The following is a 15,106-nucleotide window of genomic DNA, read 5'->3' as shown; positions in this document are numbered from 1 at the left end:
TTCATAATAAGAAAATTTTAAATAATAACAAATTTTAAAATAATGCCTAGCTATTTAACAAAGGGGCCTTCATATCCATTCTCTACTTGAATGATTATAATAATAGTTCACATTTAATGAAGACTTGCTCTTATGCCAGGCACAGTTTTTGTTTTGTTTTGTTTTAATTTTTATTTATTTATTTATTTATGTCTGTGTTGGGTCTTCGTTGCAGTGCACGGGCTTCTCATTGCTGTGGCTTCTCTTGTTGCAGAGCACGGGCTCTAGGTGTATGGGCTCCAGTAGTTGTGGCACACGGGCTCAGTAGTTGTGGCTCACAGGCTCTAGAGAGCAGGCTCAGTAGTTGTGGCGCACGGGCTTAGTTGCTCCGCGGCATGTGGGATCTTCCCGGACCAGGGCTCGAACCTGTGTCCTCTGCATTGGCAGGCGGATTCTTAACCACTGTGCCACCAGGGAAGTCCCTGCCAGGCACAGTTTTAAGTTGATTTTAACTTAAACAATTTAAGTTTAAATTCACTAGTCAGATTCTTAAAACAATCCTTGAAGTAGCCACTGTTACCATCAACCTCACTTTACAGATGAGGAAACTGAGGCACAGAAGAGTTATGCACCTTGCCCAAGATCCCACAGCTAAAAAGAAGCAGAGCAGGAATTGGAGCTCATGCTGCCTTCTGAGGGCCCAGGTGATAGGGTATCGAGGCCATGGTCAGGGCCAGCGAGTGGATGCACATGGGTAGATTATCTGCTTCTGATAGGCTGCAAGGAATTAAGAAATGAGAGTCAGAACCCTCATTGCTGGAACTGTGTGGAGGCAGGAGAGTGAGATGAATGTGGGCTAGAGGGTGTCGTCCTGGAAGATGAGAGAAGGGAGTTAGGTTTGATGCTCTGAGAGACTGAGAGAGCATCTCAGAGGCCTGTGGCCAGGAAAGTGAGAACAAAGGCAACAACGGGCACTTCCAGGGGAGGGCAGGTGTGGGGCCCAGTCAGGCCTCAGCAGAGCCTAAGTGATAAGCCACGTGACTGGGATGAGTGTTCTGCTGGGAGGCTGGGAAGGAGGGGGCTGCAGAGGGATGCTGGGCCCAGAAGGGTGCACCGAGCAGTGTAGGGTTTCCTCCTAGTGGCAGAGGGAAGGCATGGAGCATTTGCTTTGCAGTTGCTTTTACTGCCCTTTAAAAAGTTGTTTTTAATGAAAATTTTCAAATATCCAGAGAAGTAGAAATACAACAAATACCCATATGCCCACCATTTAGACAACTGATTCTCAACTTTAGTGACACAGGAATCAGCTGAGGAGCTTTTAAAAAATACTGATGTCTGGGACCCACCCCTGGAGACTTTGGTTTAATATGTCTGGGGTATAGCCTGAACATGGGGAGTTTTAAAAGCTCCCCAGATGATTTTAACGTGTGCACCAGGGTTTAGAACCACTGACTTAGGAATCAGTATATATTTTTGCCTTCCTTCCCCAACTCTCTGGTCTGCCCTGCAGTCTCCAAGGCCTCCACCCTGGTGCAGGCCCATCAACTGCTCACTAGGAGTAGGACCAGCTTCATGGCTGACTCCTGCCTGGCCTCTTCTAATTTTTAGTTGCTCCGTGGCATGTGGGAGCCTGCCTTCTTTTTTTTTTAAATCCAAACAAATTTAATAAGTACCATATCTAATGACTTTATCAAGATCACCAGATATATGGTTGATATAAAAATTAATTATATTTCTACATACTAGCAACAATTAGAAAATAAAATTAGAAAAATAATGTTCTTTACAATCATATCAAAAGTATCAAATACCCAGAAACAAATTTAATGAAATAGTTTCAAGACCTCTACCCTGAAAGCCATAAAATTTTGCTGAGAGACATTTAAAAGGAACTAAATAACTGAGAGATTTATCATTTCACGTACTGAAATACTCAGTATTGCTAGGACTATGATGATCTCAAATTGATCTACAGCTTCAGTTCCAATCAAAATCTCAGTAGATTTTTTTGTGTGTAAAAGTTGACATACTGATTCTAAATATATATGGAAATGCAATGAACCTAGCATAGCCGGACCAATCTTGATGACAAAGTTTGAAGATTTACATTACCAGATTTCAAGACTTAGCAAAAAACTACTAAAAAGTGTTTTATGGCAGAAGGATATAAATTAGACAGACTGAACAGTCCAAAAATAGATGCATACATATATGGACACTTAAAGACAAAAGCAGTAAATACAGTTCATGAGGGAAATTATGTAGAGAAATTAGATATCTCTATGGAACAATATGAAGCAGCCATATAAACTTTGATGGATAATAACATACTATTTAAAGCTTAAACAAAAAGCAACTCACACTGATTGAGAACCTAGTGTATCAAGGATTGTGCTGGGAACTTTACAGATCACCTCAGCCCCATTTTCCTTCTGTCACAGCACTGATCCCCCTGTATTGTCCCTGTCTCCCCCTCTAGACCGTGAGCTCCTTCCTTGATGGTAGGGTCCTCTCTGAGGCCCAAGTTCCTAGCACAGGGTCTGGAGAGTATTAATAACTGTTGAATAAATAAACTCAGATAGGTTATATGACTTGCCTAAGGTCACAAGTGATAAGTGAAGGAGAAAAGGGTCAAACTCACATCTTTCCAACTCCAAAACACCTGCTCTTTACCACTACAATTGCTTTTGGTTGGCCTGCCTAACCCAACATCTTTCTTTCCCCCTGCCCCCACCACCTTCCCTACCCAAGGACTGAGGAGGAGAAGAAAGACTGGGTCCAGGTAACATCCAAGAAGGCTTTGTGGTAGGGGGCTGGAAGAGTATTAACAGGTCTTCAAGGGGGTGGTGGGCTCTCCCCTAAAATTCACATCTCACCAGAATGGGCCTGGACACCTGCCTTCCAATAAACTTTACCATCCCCTTTTCACAGATAAGCAAACTGAGGTCCAGAGGTTAAGCAGAAACTAACCAATTCTTCCTTTAGAAAGCTGGCTCCTCTGAGGGTGTAACCCCAGTGAGTTAAGCCCTGTAAAACCTTAATCCCAGATAGTAATAGCCAGGAAGGCCTTTTGTGGTTTTTCAGCCCCTGATCCCCCTCCCCCACTTCACAAATATAAGAACTGAGACCTGGATTTGGGAAGGGACTTGCCCAAGGTCATACACCTAGCAAGGGGTAGAGCTGGGCCTAGAACCCAACTTTTCTGACTCCAAGCTAGGTTATAGGAAGGTTGAAGTAAGGGTGGAAATGGGTGAGTTTTGAGGTGTTCTGACCTCTTCTTACACCTCCTCCCAGGCCATCAACTCTACCCTCCTGAAGCATGAACAGACGCTGGAGACCTTCAAACTGTTGAACTCCACAAACAGGGAAGATGAAGACACACCCCCCAACTCTCCGGTAAGAGTCCCCACCCCCTCCTCCTGCACCGGGACCCCCTCCGGGCCTCCAGGTGCCCACCTTACCTTGTGATGCTCCTCTCCCCTTCCCAGAGGGTAAAGACCAGAGAGGCAGTACATGACCTCAGAAGCACAGTCTTCTTTTGGTAGGGCCACAGAGAAATCATTGGGCAAACAATGCTCAGAAAGTAGACGTGACTGGTCGTCAGTCGCACAGTGAGGTAGAGCAGAGCCAGGACTCAAAGGCAGGTCTTCTGAATGTATCTGCTGCCTCCCAGTGATGATCCAAGCCTTGGGGCAGGGGCAGGGGCAGGGGCAAGGGCTGGATGGACTGGACTGGGGAGTAGCTGTCTCTGACCTGAGCCCTGGCCCTCTCTCCAGAATGTGGATCTTGGGAAGCGGGCACCTACGCCCATCCGGGAAAAGGAAGTCACCATGTGCATGCGCTGCCAGGAGCCCTTCAATTCCATCACCAAACGCAGGCACCACTGCAAGGCCTGCGGGCATGTGAGTGCTGGGAGGCAGGGGCAGAGCTAGGGAGGGGACAGGCTGGCAGCCCAAAGGCCCACTTCTAAATGGGCACTCTCTAAGTGGGGGGAGGCTGTGAGTCTGCTGTGGGAGTTGGTACACTGAAGGGGAAGGCCCGCTGGAATCAGGCTGTTCTTACCCACTTGCCACCCCAGGTGGTTTGTGGGAAGTGCTCTGAGTTCCGGGCCCGCCTTGTCTATGACAACAACCGCTCCAACCGTGTGTGCACTGACTGCTACGTGGCCTTGCATGGGGTGCCCGGGAGCAGCCCAGCCTGCAGCCAGCATACACCCCAGCGCCGGAGGTCCATCCTGGAGGTAAGAGCCAAGCCCCCCAACTAACCCACCCACACTGACCACATGGGCCCCAGCCACCCACGCAGTGGTGGCTGAGGCCTGGGCATCTCTGAAATCGTAGTACCGTGTGTATCCACTGAACAAGTGACCCAGGCTTGGAGTGAGTAAAATGAGTATGAGTGAATGAAAGAGTAATTTTTATTTAAGTGCTTTATTCTTCACAGTAACTTACCTATCAATGCTATTCCTATTCCTGTTTTACAAATGAGGAAACTGAGGCCCTGGGAGGTTATTTGCCCATGTTACACAGTGAGTGGCAGCTTTCTTATTACAAAGTAGGATATATGCACTGAAGAAAGTTAGACAATATAAACAAAAATACCGTATTCCTTTGACCCAGAGATTACCACCATTAATGCTTATGCTTCCTATCTTTCTAGATGCACGCACATACACACACTTTTGCTTTTTAAATTGAGGTATTTATTTTATTTAACGCTTAAAGAAAGCTAACTCTGTGCCAGGCACTCTTCTAAGCGCTTTGTATGTATTAATTCATCTAATCCTTACAACAGCCCTATATGCTCTCCTTCCAAGTCAATATATTTCCATCTAGGGCTGGGATTCTGGGACTGACTGCCTTACCCACCCACCCAACCCCTTAACCACAACGCTAGGTTGCTTCTCGCTGAGTGCAGGGAATGCATGTGATGAAAGATGAAAAAAAAGATGAAGTGTAAATGCATAAATGACTTGAGGAATAAATGGACTGATGGAAGAATGCCTGACTGGCATTTAGGTGCCCCCACTGAGAGCTACATACCCCTCCCAGCAACTCTTAGAGGCAGCAGCCATGGCCCAAATCTGGCAGACAAGCCTGGCTTTGAATCTCGACTCTGACTGAGTGACAACAGGCAAATCACTCCTGCCACCTGAGCTTCAGCATCCTCCTCTGAGACATGGAAATAGCAATGCCTATGCTGAGGGGGTGTTGAAGCCAAGAGGAGCCAGGCTAGGCCTCCTATCAACATTGATGCCCCCCATGTCTCTGGCCACAGAAACAGGCCTCAGTGGCTGCGGAGAACAGCGTCATCTGCAGCTTCCTGCACTACATGGAGAAGGGCGGGAAAGGCTGGCACAAGGCCTGGTTTGTGGTCCCTGAGAACGAACCCTTGGTGCTGTACATCTACGGAGCCCCTCAGGTGTGCATCCTACTCCTTTGGGTCCTTTCAGCCACCTGGCAAAACCAGGCTGCCCTCCTTTCACATGAGTCCTTCACCTCTCCTTGACCTTGGAGGATAGGGTGAACCTAAGGAGAAATCAGAAGCCCCCACCCTTGTGAGACAAAGACTGGCTAGAGACAAGGAGTGACTGTGGGTCAACTTATGTAGAGAAAAGTCGGTGACTTGTGGGAGGGCTAGCTTCTTGGAGGAAGCTGTAGTGGAGACAAGGCACTGCTTAATCCAATTTGGAATGGGGAAGATGCAGATGGGGGGCAACAGCCCAAAGGCTGGAAAACATTATATGCTAAAGAGACTAGCCCACCTGGTTTGGGGTGTGGAAGGAAAGAGGTATTTGAACCAGCCTGCGTTCTAGCCCCAGTTCAGACATTTTCCTGTTGCTCAGTGAAGCCACATAAGGTTCTTGAGCAAGGGAAGAAAAAGAGGGGTTTAGCAGATACAAAACCAGTGAGAAGCCCAACCCCTAGGTGACCCCTGGCTTTGTCCCTGTCCCCCAGGATGTGAAAGCCCAGCGCAGCCTGCCCCTCATTGGCTTTGAGGTGGGGCCTCCTGAGGCTGGGGAACGGCCTGACAGACGGCATGTCTTCAAGATCACCCAGAGCCACCTGAGCTGGTACTTCAGTCCTGAGACAGAGGAGCTGCAGCGGCGCTGGATGGCTGTGCTTGGCCGGGCAGGCCGTGGGGACACGTTCTGCCCAGGGCCCACACTGTCTGAGGACAGAGAGATGGAGGAGGCACCAGTGGCAGCTTCAGGAGCCACGGCAGAACCCTCTGAAGCCCCCCAGACCCGAGACAAGACCTAGAGGGTTTGTGGGTAACTGGGGCCCCCTGCCCCACACTCTAGCTGCCCATGTCCAATTGAGGGCCCCAGCCCGCTCTCTCCCAGCTCAGTCAATACTTGAACTCCCATCATGGGCACTTTCAATCCTGAATGCTGGGTCTTGGGTTTTTTAATTCATCTTTTCACAAAACCTGGGCTTTTAAAACAAATATTCCTACAGTGATGTTAAATTTTTTAAACCCTGTCCTCCAGGGAGGGTGGGAGCTGTTGCTAGACCTGCCTGAATTAGGCCATTTCCCCCTAACCCCTCAATACCCTACAGATCCTGCCTCCACCCAATTCCCCCCAAAGCACCAGAGGCAGGAGATCTGGATTCAAGTGCCAGCTCTGCCACTGACCCCATGGTCCTGGCCCACCCCTGCCCCCTCAACCAGTGTCTTCACATGTATGATGCTACATGGGGTGGTGACCTCCTGCCTCTCCCACGGCTTACAGCTTCTACCTGGCCCCAGGCTACCCAGTATTTTATCGTCCAGACCCATGGCAGGGCCACCGGGCAGGACAGGGGAACGGGGGTGGGGGGTGGGGGGCGGGGAGGACAATGAATACTCTTTGTTTTGTTTTTTAAAGAAAAATACAGTTTATTTCAGGCTTACGGAAACGTTCAGAGCGCTGCTGTGCTCCATTCGTCCGTTTGTTTGTCCAAAGTACCAGGCTGCTGGGGTGGGCCCAGAAACTGCTCCCTTGCTGAGCTCTGAAGCTCAGCTCCCAGAAGGCTGATTCCAAGACTACTCACAGGTCAAGCCACAAATTAAACAATAAGGTATTATTTATTGAGGTCTTAAGCCTCATCCCTGGACTTCAATGGGATGAGGAGTTTGAAAAGAGGTTGAAGGAGACAGAAAACAAAGCCCCAGGTCCCCCGAGCTCACTGCCTAGACAAGGTCTTAGACATCCTGAAGGAGCCCAGGGCTGGACACTGGGCTGCAGGAAGGAAGCATTCCTGGGAGGTTCCAATTTCTGGGCAGGGGCATACAGCTGCTCTGTGTGGGGGCAGGGGGAAGCGAGGGAGAGGTACCACAGCTACTTCCGTTCACATCATCAACTAACCATGAGCAAGCTCATCTTAACATTCCTTACCCAGCGGGAATACTGGTTCTCCTGTTGGTCCTCTCCCTTCACACATCCACCTGTCTACTACCAGCCACCGTTTAGCTTTTCCTCTAGTCACGCCCATACCCACTCATCCCTCCCTCTTCACACTGACTGCACCCAAGTGGCACTTTGCTGGGAAACCAGGCCTCATCACTCAGACCACCCCAAGACCAAAGACCCTTGGGCTCTTCTTCCCTGGAAGGAGCTGGACAGGGGAATGGGAGAGGGTGGAGATGGGGTAACCAGTCCAGAGGTCCATGACCCTCCAAAAAACCCCTACAAACAAGCCCCAAACAACTAGCAAACAAGGACCCAGACTATTTCCAGCCCCACTCATTTCTTTCTCCGGACAATGGTCCAGCCATCCTCCACTATCTCCTCTTCCTTAATAGTCTGGGAGTCTGGACCAGGCTGGGGGCAGACCCCATCTGTAGCTGCCCCATCATTCGTAGCTGCGACCTGGAGGAGAAATACAAGAGAGAGCTAAATACAACACCTCCCAACTGTGGCCAATGGAAACCCAGGCTCTCCCAGCTTTGCCAGGACTGGCTGTGTGACCTTAGGAAAGTTTCCTGCCCTCTCTGGATAATACAACCACCACCACCATCACCACCACCCCCATCACTTCCCTGTGAAACTAGCTGATCTTCCAGAAGACTGAAAATATCTGCATCTCCACACCCAAGAGGCACCCCCTTCACCTCCATCTCCTCCACGCTGTTTGCATCATCATCCTCATCAGTCTCTCTGGCTGTCGTCAGTGCGGTGGCTCTGACCTTGCACTTTCTTTGGGTGATGAGAGAAGCCATCTCCTTCAGAGCAGCCCTATCACCCCTCTGGAAGTGGTGGAACATGGTCTGTAGCTGCTGGCTCACCTACCAAGAAAACATTCAACCAGCTTGGATTTTCTAGAGAACCTACAATATAACCAGCCCGTGTTTGCAGCAAGAGTGGGGAGGGGTCTGGAACTTTCCAGAAGAGAATGGGTCTCTTTCCTCTCCAAGGAGTTCACTAATGAAGCAACCACATATGAAGGGCTCAGTAAGGGTCTGAAGCATTGAAGGAGGGCCTCCTAGCAGGGAAGGCACTAGAACTGGGTTTGAAAGGTGGAAGATGTAAAAAGGGAAGGCAATCCCAGCGGGGGCAGTTATGTTAACCAGAGCAGGGGTGGAAATGTACCTGGCCTGATGTGTCCTTGAGATGGGGGTGACGAACAGACCTAGCTGAGAATGATGTATAGAGAGAAATAGAAGAGGCAAGATTTGAAAAGCCTGGGAAGACTAGACTCAGGCAATAGGGAGTCATAGAACGTTCTTGCACAGGACTCAAGAAAAGAATGGTTACAGCCAAGAGCATTGGTCTAAAACAGACAGCTAGGGAGAAGAAAGGCTGCAGGCAGGGAGACAGCAGTTGTATCCACGATATGCTCACCTGGGGCAGACTCCCATCCTCCACAACCGTATCAAACTCGTTTGTCATTAGCTCCCCGAGGAAGTCCTCCACCTCATCTAGCTCCAAGTCAGCTGAGTAGGAAAGGATAGGGTCCTCTGATCAAAGACCAGCCAACTTCATCACCCCTGCCCACTACCCTTCAATACCTACTTAGTGGATCCACATCTGGTTGGTGGGTAAAGGTTCAGTGAGCCTTTTATTTGCTAAAGTGCTCTACTTTCCAGGTTTTAACATGATTTTTAAAAAGAAAAAACCAAACACTAAATAAAATACCTAATTTCGAATCTCCTGCATTCTACTAAGCCCTCTATTCCTGCAGCATTCCATCCACACTCGCCATCTTTCATCTGGCCTATTTTAACCGGCCTCCTCTCTATGTGACCTTGAGCATGTGACTCATCTCCAAGCCTCAGTTTTCTCATCTGCAAAGTGATGTTTAATAGTAACCTCCTTGAAGGTCTGTTATGAGAAGTCACCCAAACAATGCCTAGCACAGGGGAGACCCATAATCCATGTTCACTTCCATCACTCAAGGGCTGAAGTTTTTGAAATGTAGAGACTCTTCCCAGCTGTTGTTCCACCGACACAGGAGGCCATAGACCAATGGCATAGGTAAGAAGAAATGGATGTAAGTACTTGCCACAATGAAATCATCACAGCCTTGACCTAACATCCTATCGTGTTACTTTGGCTAAGACTCTTGGCTTCAGTTACCTTATAGGCCCATGCTCTACTTTTTCTGAATTAGAGAATAACTCAAGAAAGTCTTCCACAAAGCTCCTTGCTCTCTCTTCCCTCTGGGAGAGCTCATTCACCCCCTTGGCTTTCCCTAACACTCTAATATCCCCCAAATCTGTCTCCAACCCAGACTACTCTCCACCTGTTTCACAGGTGCCTCAGACCCTCCATATCCAAAGCCAGATTCATCATCTTACCCTGTAAACCTACTTCTCATTCCCCAGCGTTCTTCTATACCATGAAAGGCACCTAAGCCACCCAGCGACTCAAACCTGAAACCTGCCCCCCTTCCCCTCCCCCTCTACAGCCAAACAATTTCCTTAGGGCCACGCCTTCTTGTCCATGACTATTGCCAGTGCCCTAGTTCAGGCCTCATCATTTTCTAGACAGAAACAGCTTCCTCATCAGTCTTTCCCTCTCCAGTCCATGCTCCACACTGACTACTTTCTAGCCAGAAAACCCCATCGTTTTAGATCCCGCTCATGAATTTTTAATCACCTACTGCAGTGTTTCATGTTCTGCTTCTGAGAAATAACTATCCTGCTGGGTTTTAAGGGAAGCTATTCACAGAAAACTAATGGGAACCAAAGGTAAACAGCTTTCTTTTTGGTGATTCTTAACCTTATCCAAGCCTTTAATATGTTAATGATTACTGTGACTCTTAAGTAACAAACTGAAGAAAAGAGCTTTTCTTATATAATTTGACTGGAGAAGGTTTTTCTTCGCTGAACATCTAACAGAACTAGTCTTCCAACGCATGCATTTTGGCAAACACTAGCTTAAAGGACAAAAATCAAAGGCCCATAAGACCTTCCGTGTCTCACCCCTTTCCAGGGTCCTCTCCAACCCCCATTCTCCACCACTCCTCCCTTCCACACACCCACAAGCACACACACACCGTTACTCTAACACTGAGCTCCCCGCCACTTTCCAAATATAACACATAATCTCCTCATACCACAGGACTTATTTTTGAGTGCTACTCTCTCTGCCTCCCCCACCTAGTTAACTCCTTCTCATCCCTTAAGATTCAGCCCAATCACCACCACCCCCTAACGATCTCCAAAAGACGCCTCCTTCCCAGTCTCACATTACCCAAGCACCGAGCTCCTCTTTACTAGAACACCTATCACCCTATGTGTAAACGCCTATTTACTTATCTGGATCCCTCACTAGATGGTAAACTTGAGAGAAAGAACACTGCCTAATGTCATCTTCAAGACTAAAAAACTATATGGAAAATTCTGTAAAAATCATACTTTGCAAAAGACTCCCTGCAGGGCCCCTTATTCTTAACGACCTTCAAGACACACCAAAGATGTAGATCTCTGCTGTCCACAAAAGTCAAATGTGGTTACTGAGCACTTAAAGTGTGGCTAGACCAAAAACATGAGATGTGCTAAAACTGAAAAATACCCACCAGATTTTGAAAACGTAATGCTAAAAAAAAATGTAAAACATCTCATTAATAATGTTTTATACTGACTACATGTCGAAGTATTTTGGATATGTTGAGTTAAATAATATTAATTTCATCTGCTTCTTTTTACTTTATTCAAGTGGCTGCTGAAAAATTTTAAATTACATGATGCGACTAGCATTGTATTTCTATTGCACTGCGCTGGTGGATACTTTTATATCCATTTTACAAATTATGAAACTGAGTCTCAGGGGAGTAAACCGACTTGTCCAGCCTGATACTCTGAGTCAATGGCACGGCCCGTAAGGCATTCGAACTCAGGATTCTGACTCCAAAGCCTGCATTCATTCCACCTCGCCCTCAGGTACCAACCGACAATTGCTCAAGAGGAAGTGCCGACTCACTAGGATCGGCCTCCTCCTTCCCACGCCCCACAGAGACACGTCCTAGCGCCTCACATTCACTCACCATTGCGGAAGAAGTACTCCTCCACTGCACCCCCCAGCCACTCAGCCTTCTCCTGGCTGTGCACACCCCCGAAGCCGTTCTCCACAGCGATCTGCGAACACAGGCCCAAGCCCACCACGTCAGCCCGGGAGCCGGACTACGGGGGCGCAGGAGGCCGCTGCTTACACCGCCCAACCAAGCCTCCGGCGGCTCGCCGGACCAACTCCTGTTGTGCCCCGGTCTTTAACCTTTGTCCCAGCCTTGGCCCCGCTCACCTGCAAGGCGGGCCAGGCCTCCAGCGCCGCGCGGACAGCAACCCCGAAGAGCGCTCGCAAATCTTCAGCAGCGCCCGCCATCATCCGGCCGCGGAGCATGTGACGTCCAGGCGGGCCAATACCAGCGCAGCACCGCCCAGGCAGAAGGAGTCGGAAGCCGAGCCTGAGAACGCAGATTCGCCTTTCCGCAGACCTGGCAGCAAGACTAGAGCAATAGAAAAGTCTGTCGAGCAATCGATGACACCACCGCGTCACTCACACGTAATAAATCTAAGGAAGCCAGGAGGGGAGGGCGGCTGAGGCCATGAGTTCCGGACCCATGGGTACTACGCAGAAAAGATGTGGGGAACTTATTAAAGATGCACGTTTCAGGCCCTAGGACAGAAGCAACCTCACGTAGCATTGCCTAAAAATCTGCATTTAATAATGCATCCTAACATCTTATAGAACACTCCACCCAATAACAGCAGAATACACATTTTTCTGAAGTGCACGTGGAGCATTTTCCAGGACAGACTATATATTAAGTCTAAAGCAGGCCTCAATAGATTTAAAAGGATTGAAATCATACAAAGTACATTCTCTGACCACAATGGAGTGAAATTAGAAGTCAATAACGGAAAGACATTTGTGAAATTCACAAATATGTGGATATTAACACACTTCTAAATAACAAATGGGTCAAAGAAAAAAATCACAAGAGAAATAAGACATCTTGAAATGACTTGAAAGCTAAAGCACAGCACACCAAACTTTATGAGGTGCAGCCAAAGCAATGCTTAAATGGAATTTTATAGCTGTAAACGTCCCTATTAAAAAAGAAGAAAGATCTTAAATGAATAACCTGAACTTCCCCCTTAGGAAACTAGAAAAAGAAGAACAGAGTAATCCCAAAGCAAGCAGAGGAAGGAAATAATAAAAATTGGAGAGGAAATAAATGTAACAGAAAATAGAAAAACAACAGAGAAAATCAGTAAAACCAAAACTCAGTCTTTTTGAGAAAGATCAACAAAATTGACAAACTTTTTGCTACATTAACTAAGTAAAAAATAGAGAAGATTCAAATTACTGAAATGAGGAATGAAAGAGGTGACATCACTACCAACTAGTCAAAAAAGCCCATATGTTGCATGGTATCGTTTATATGAAATGTACAGAACAAGCAAATCTATGGAGACAGAAAATAGATTAATGGTTGCCTAAGGATAAAGGAAGGGGGAAAATGTGGCCTGACTCCTAATGAGTATAGGGTTTCTTTTAGGGGCAATGAAAATGTTCTAAAATTAGATGTGGTGATATCTGCTGTTAGGGCCTGAGTTGTGTCCTGCCCCCAACCCCATTCATTCCTTGAAGCCCTAAGCCCCAGAATGTGGTTGTATTTGGAGGCAGAGCCTTTAAAGAGGTAATTAAGGTAAAATGAGGCCATGTGGGTGCACCCTAGTCCAATATGATTGGTGTCCTTATAAGAAGAGGAGATTATGGCCCAGCGGTTAGGACTCAGTGCTTCCACTGCAGGGGACACAGGGGGTTCAATCCCTGGTCAGGGAACTAAGATGCCACAAGACGCATGGTGTGGCCAAAAAAAAAAGAGATTAGGACAGAGAAACCAGACGCATGCACAGAGAGATGACCATGTGAACACACATCTGCAAGATGAGGAAAAAGGCCTCAGAAGAAACCAAACCTGCCAACACCTTGATCTCAAACTTCTAGCTTCTAGAGCTTTGAGAAAATAAAGTTTTGTTGTTAAAGCCACCAGTCTGTAGTATTTTGTTATGGCAGCCCTAGCAAACTAATATAGTTTCACAACTCTGAAAATATACTAAAAACCATTTAATTGTACATTTTAAATGGGTGAAGCTTATGGTATATAAATAATATCTCAATAAAGCTGTTTTTAGAAAAGTATTATAGGTGATTCCCTCTCACAGCAAAGGTTGCAAACTTCGGACAAGTCCATGTTAACAAACAGTACTGATACTTCTGTGTCTGGCCCTGTGCTTAGTGCTGCTGGGTCATGGGGTTTGGTCAGATGCTCAAGGAGCTTACAGTCTGGCATGCAAGATTTTCCAAGGACCATAGAGTATGATCAGTGCTCAGGGTGAATGCAGATTTTTGAAAGACCTGAGGCAGATAGAATTTTGCAAGCTGTTTTTAAGAAAAACAGTACAAATTTAGGGATGAAAGTGAGTATTGCTTTAGATTTATAAAAGAAATTTTAAAATTTACAAATTCCAATTTTAAAAAAAACTGACAAATGCCACAAACATCCTCAAAACTAGAGAAATAAAATATTTTTATTAATTGCCTGACTAATCTCTCTACTAATTTTTCCTTTTTTTTTTGGTTGCAAACACTTTGATATCCTCCTGTAAGTAAATGACAATTATTTTATAATAACATTTTCAAGAGAGAATAAAAAGAATTCGATTGAATTCAATTCCATTCGGTTGATCAAAATATTTTGTTATTGGTAGTTTAGAAAAATTTCAACTTCACAGCTTGTTATTAGTAACACAAAATTTAAGATTGTTGTTAAATTTGGGAAAACTTCTATTTAGTTTCGTTTACATGTAAGCTGTAAAATTTCATGGTATTTTGACTGTTCTTGTGCAGTGACAAATCTTAAGTACTTCTCAAATTGACAATGCTCAACACCCAGGGACTTGGAAGTGGTCTGTGTAAGTGTGAAGTGCGGAGGCTTAAACTTTATTAGTTCTATGATAAATCCATCTCTGTGCAATGCTAGAGGAGAAAGGATCACAGGAGCCCATGGGAGTCCAGCAGAGGGTGTTCCTGATACAGCCTTGGGGATTATGGCAAGCCTCTGAGAGATAATGCCTCAGACTTAAAGTTTGAGAGGAATTTTGCCAGGTGATGGGGAGTTTGTGTAGATGAGGGTGAGGGTGTGTTTCTAAAGAAAGAAAGAGCCTTTCATGCTGAGGAAACAATCTATACAAAGAAACAGAAGCAGGGAACAACATGGTGTGTGATGATAATCATGAGCATTCCCAGACTGATAATCTCAGGAGGCATAAACTCCTACGGGGCTCTAGAGACTCATTCCTGCAGACTCAGCAATTTAAATTGAGTTCAAAGAAGCCCAGACGAAGAAACTGAGATTAAGCACTTGCGTGTGAGTTCCCAGGGCCTCAAAGTTACGTACGTGGAGAGAGTAGGTAAGATTCCGGTTACCAGTTGCAGTGTGTGTGTCTTGAGTTTTCCCACACCACCAAGCAATTCTTCAATATCAGCTGGGTGTCCTACAATTCAACTCAGTTCTGATACTATCTACCTGGAGATAGTGTCAGATTCCACAGGTTAAGGGCTCAGTCACACAAGACTGCCCCCACCACAGACGCCAATCACCAAGTCCAGGTTGTCACCTATGCTTCTGAC

General features: G+C 46.6%; 2 protein-coding genes across 4 annotated transcripts in view; one reads left to right on the top strand and one right to left on the bottom strand.

Moving 5' to 3' along the window:
* Positions 1-6,325, top strand: part of FGD1 (FYVE, RhoGEF and PH domain containing 1) — a 35,383-nt gene extending 29,058 nt beyond the window's left edge. Inside the window, exons 13-18 of the mRNA XM_079910784.1 lie at positions 2,731-2,761; positions 3,274-3,375; positions 3,756-3,881; positions 4,058-4,219; positions 5,257-5,400; positions 5,937-6,325. Of these exons, the coding sequence (XP_079766910.1) occupies positions 2,731-2,761; positions 3,274-3,375; positions 3,756-3,881; positions 4,058-4,219; positions 5,257-5,400; positions 5,937-6,242 (871 nt within the window). The 3' untranslated portion in view covers positions 6,243-6,325. The remainder of the gene's footprint in view (positions 1-2,730; positions 2,762-3,273; positions 3,376-3,755; positions 3,882-4,057; positions 4,220-5,256; positions 5,401-5,936) is intronic.
* A 490-nt stretch (positions 6,326-6,815) lies between these two features.
* Positions 6,816-12,098, bottom strand: TSR2 (TSR2 ribosome maturation factor). Of its 3 annotated transcripts, none has more exons than XM_079910781.1 (5): positions 11,708-12,098; positions 11,454-11,544; positions 8,807-8,898; positions 8,152-8,250; positions 6,816-7,834 (listed from the first exon to the last, which is right to left on the bottom strand). In XM_079910781.1, exons 1-5 carry the CDS (start codon positions 11,804-11,806, stop codon positions 7,709-7,711), a joined length of 507 nt encoding a protein of 168 aa, XP_079766907.1. In that variant the 5' UTR covers positions 11,807-12,098; the 3' UTR covers positions 6,816-7,708. The 3 variants fall into 3 exon arrangements, with proteins under 3 accessions (XP_079766907.1, XP_079766906.1, XP_079766908.1); XM_079910780.1 differs by having other exon boundaries at positions 6,843-7,834; positions 8,077-8,250; XM_079910782.1 differs by lacking the exon at positions 11,454-11,544 and having other exon boundaries at positions 6,850-7,834; positions 8,077-8,250; positions 11,708-12,092.
* Between the last annotated feature and the right edge of the window lie 3,008 nt (positions 12,099-15,106).

The sequence above is a fragment of the Stenella coeruleoalba genome (assembly GCF_951394435.1).
Source record: "Stenella coeruleoalba genome assembly, chromosome: X".
Taxonomy (NCBI): domain Eukaryota; kingdom Metazoa; phylum Chordata; class Mammalia; order Artiodactyla; family Delphinidae; genus Stenella; species Stenella coeruleoalba.
This window is presented reverse-complemented; position numbering and strand designations above follow the sequence as displayed.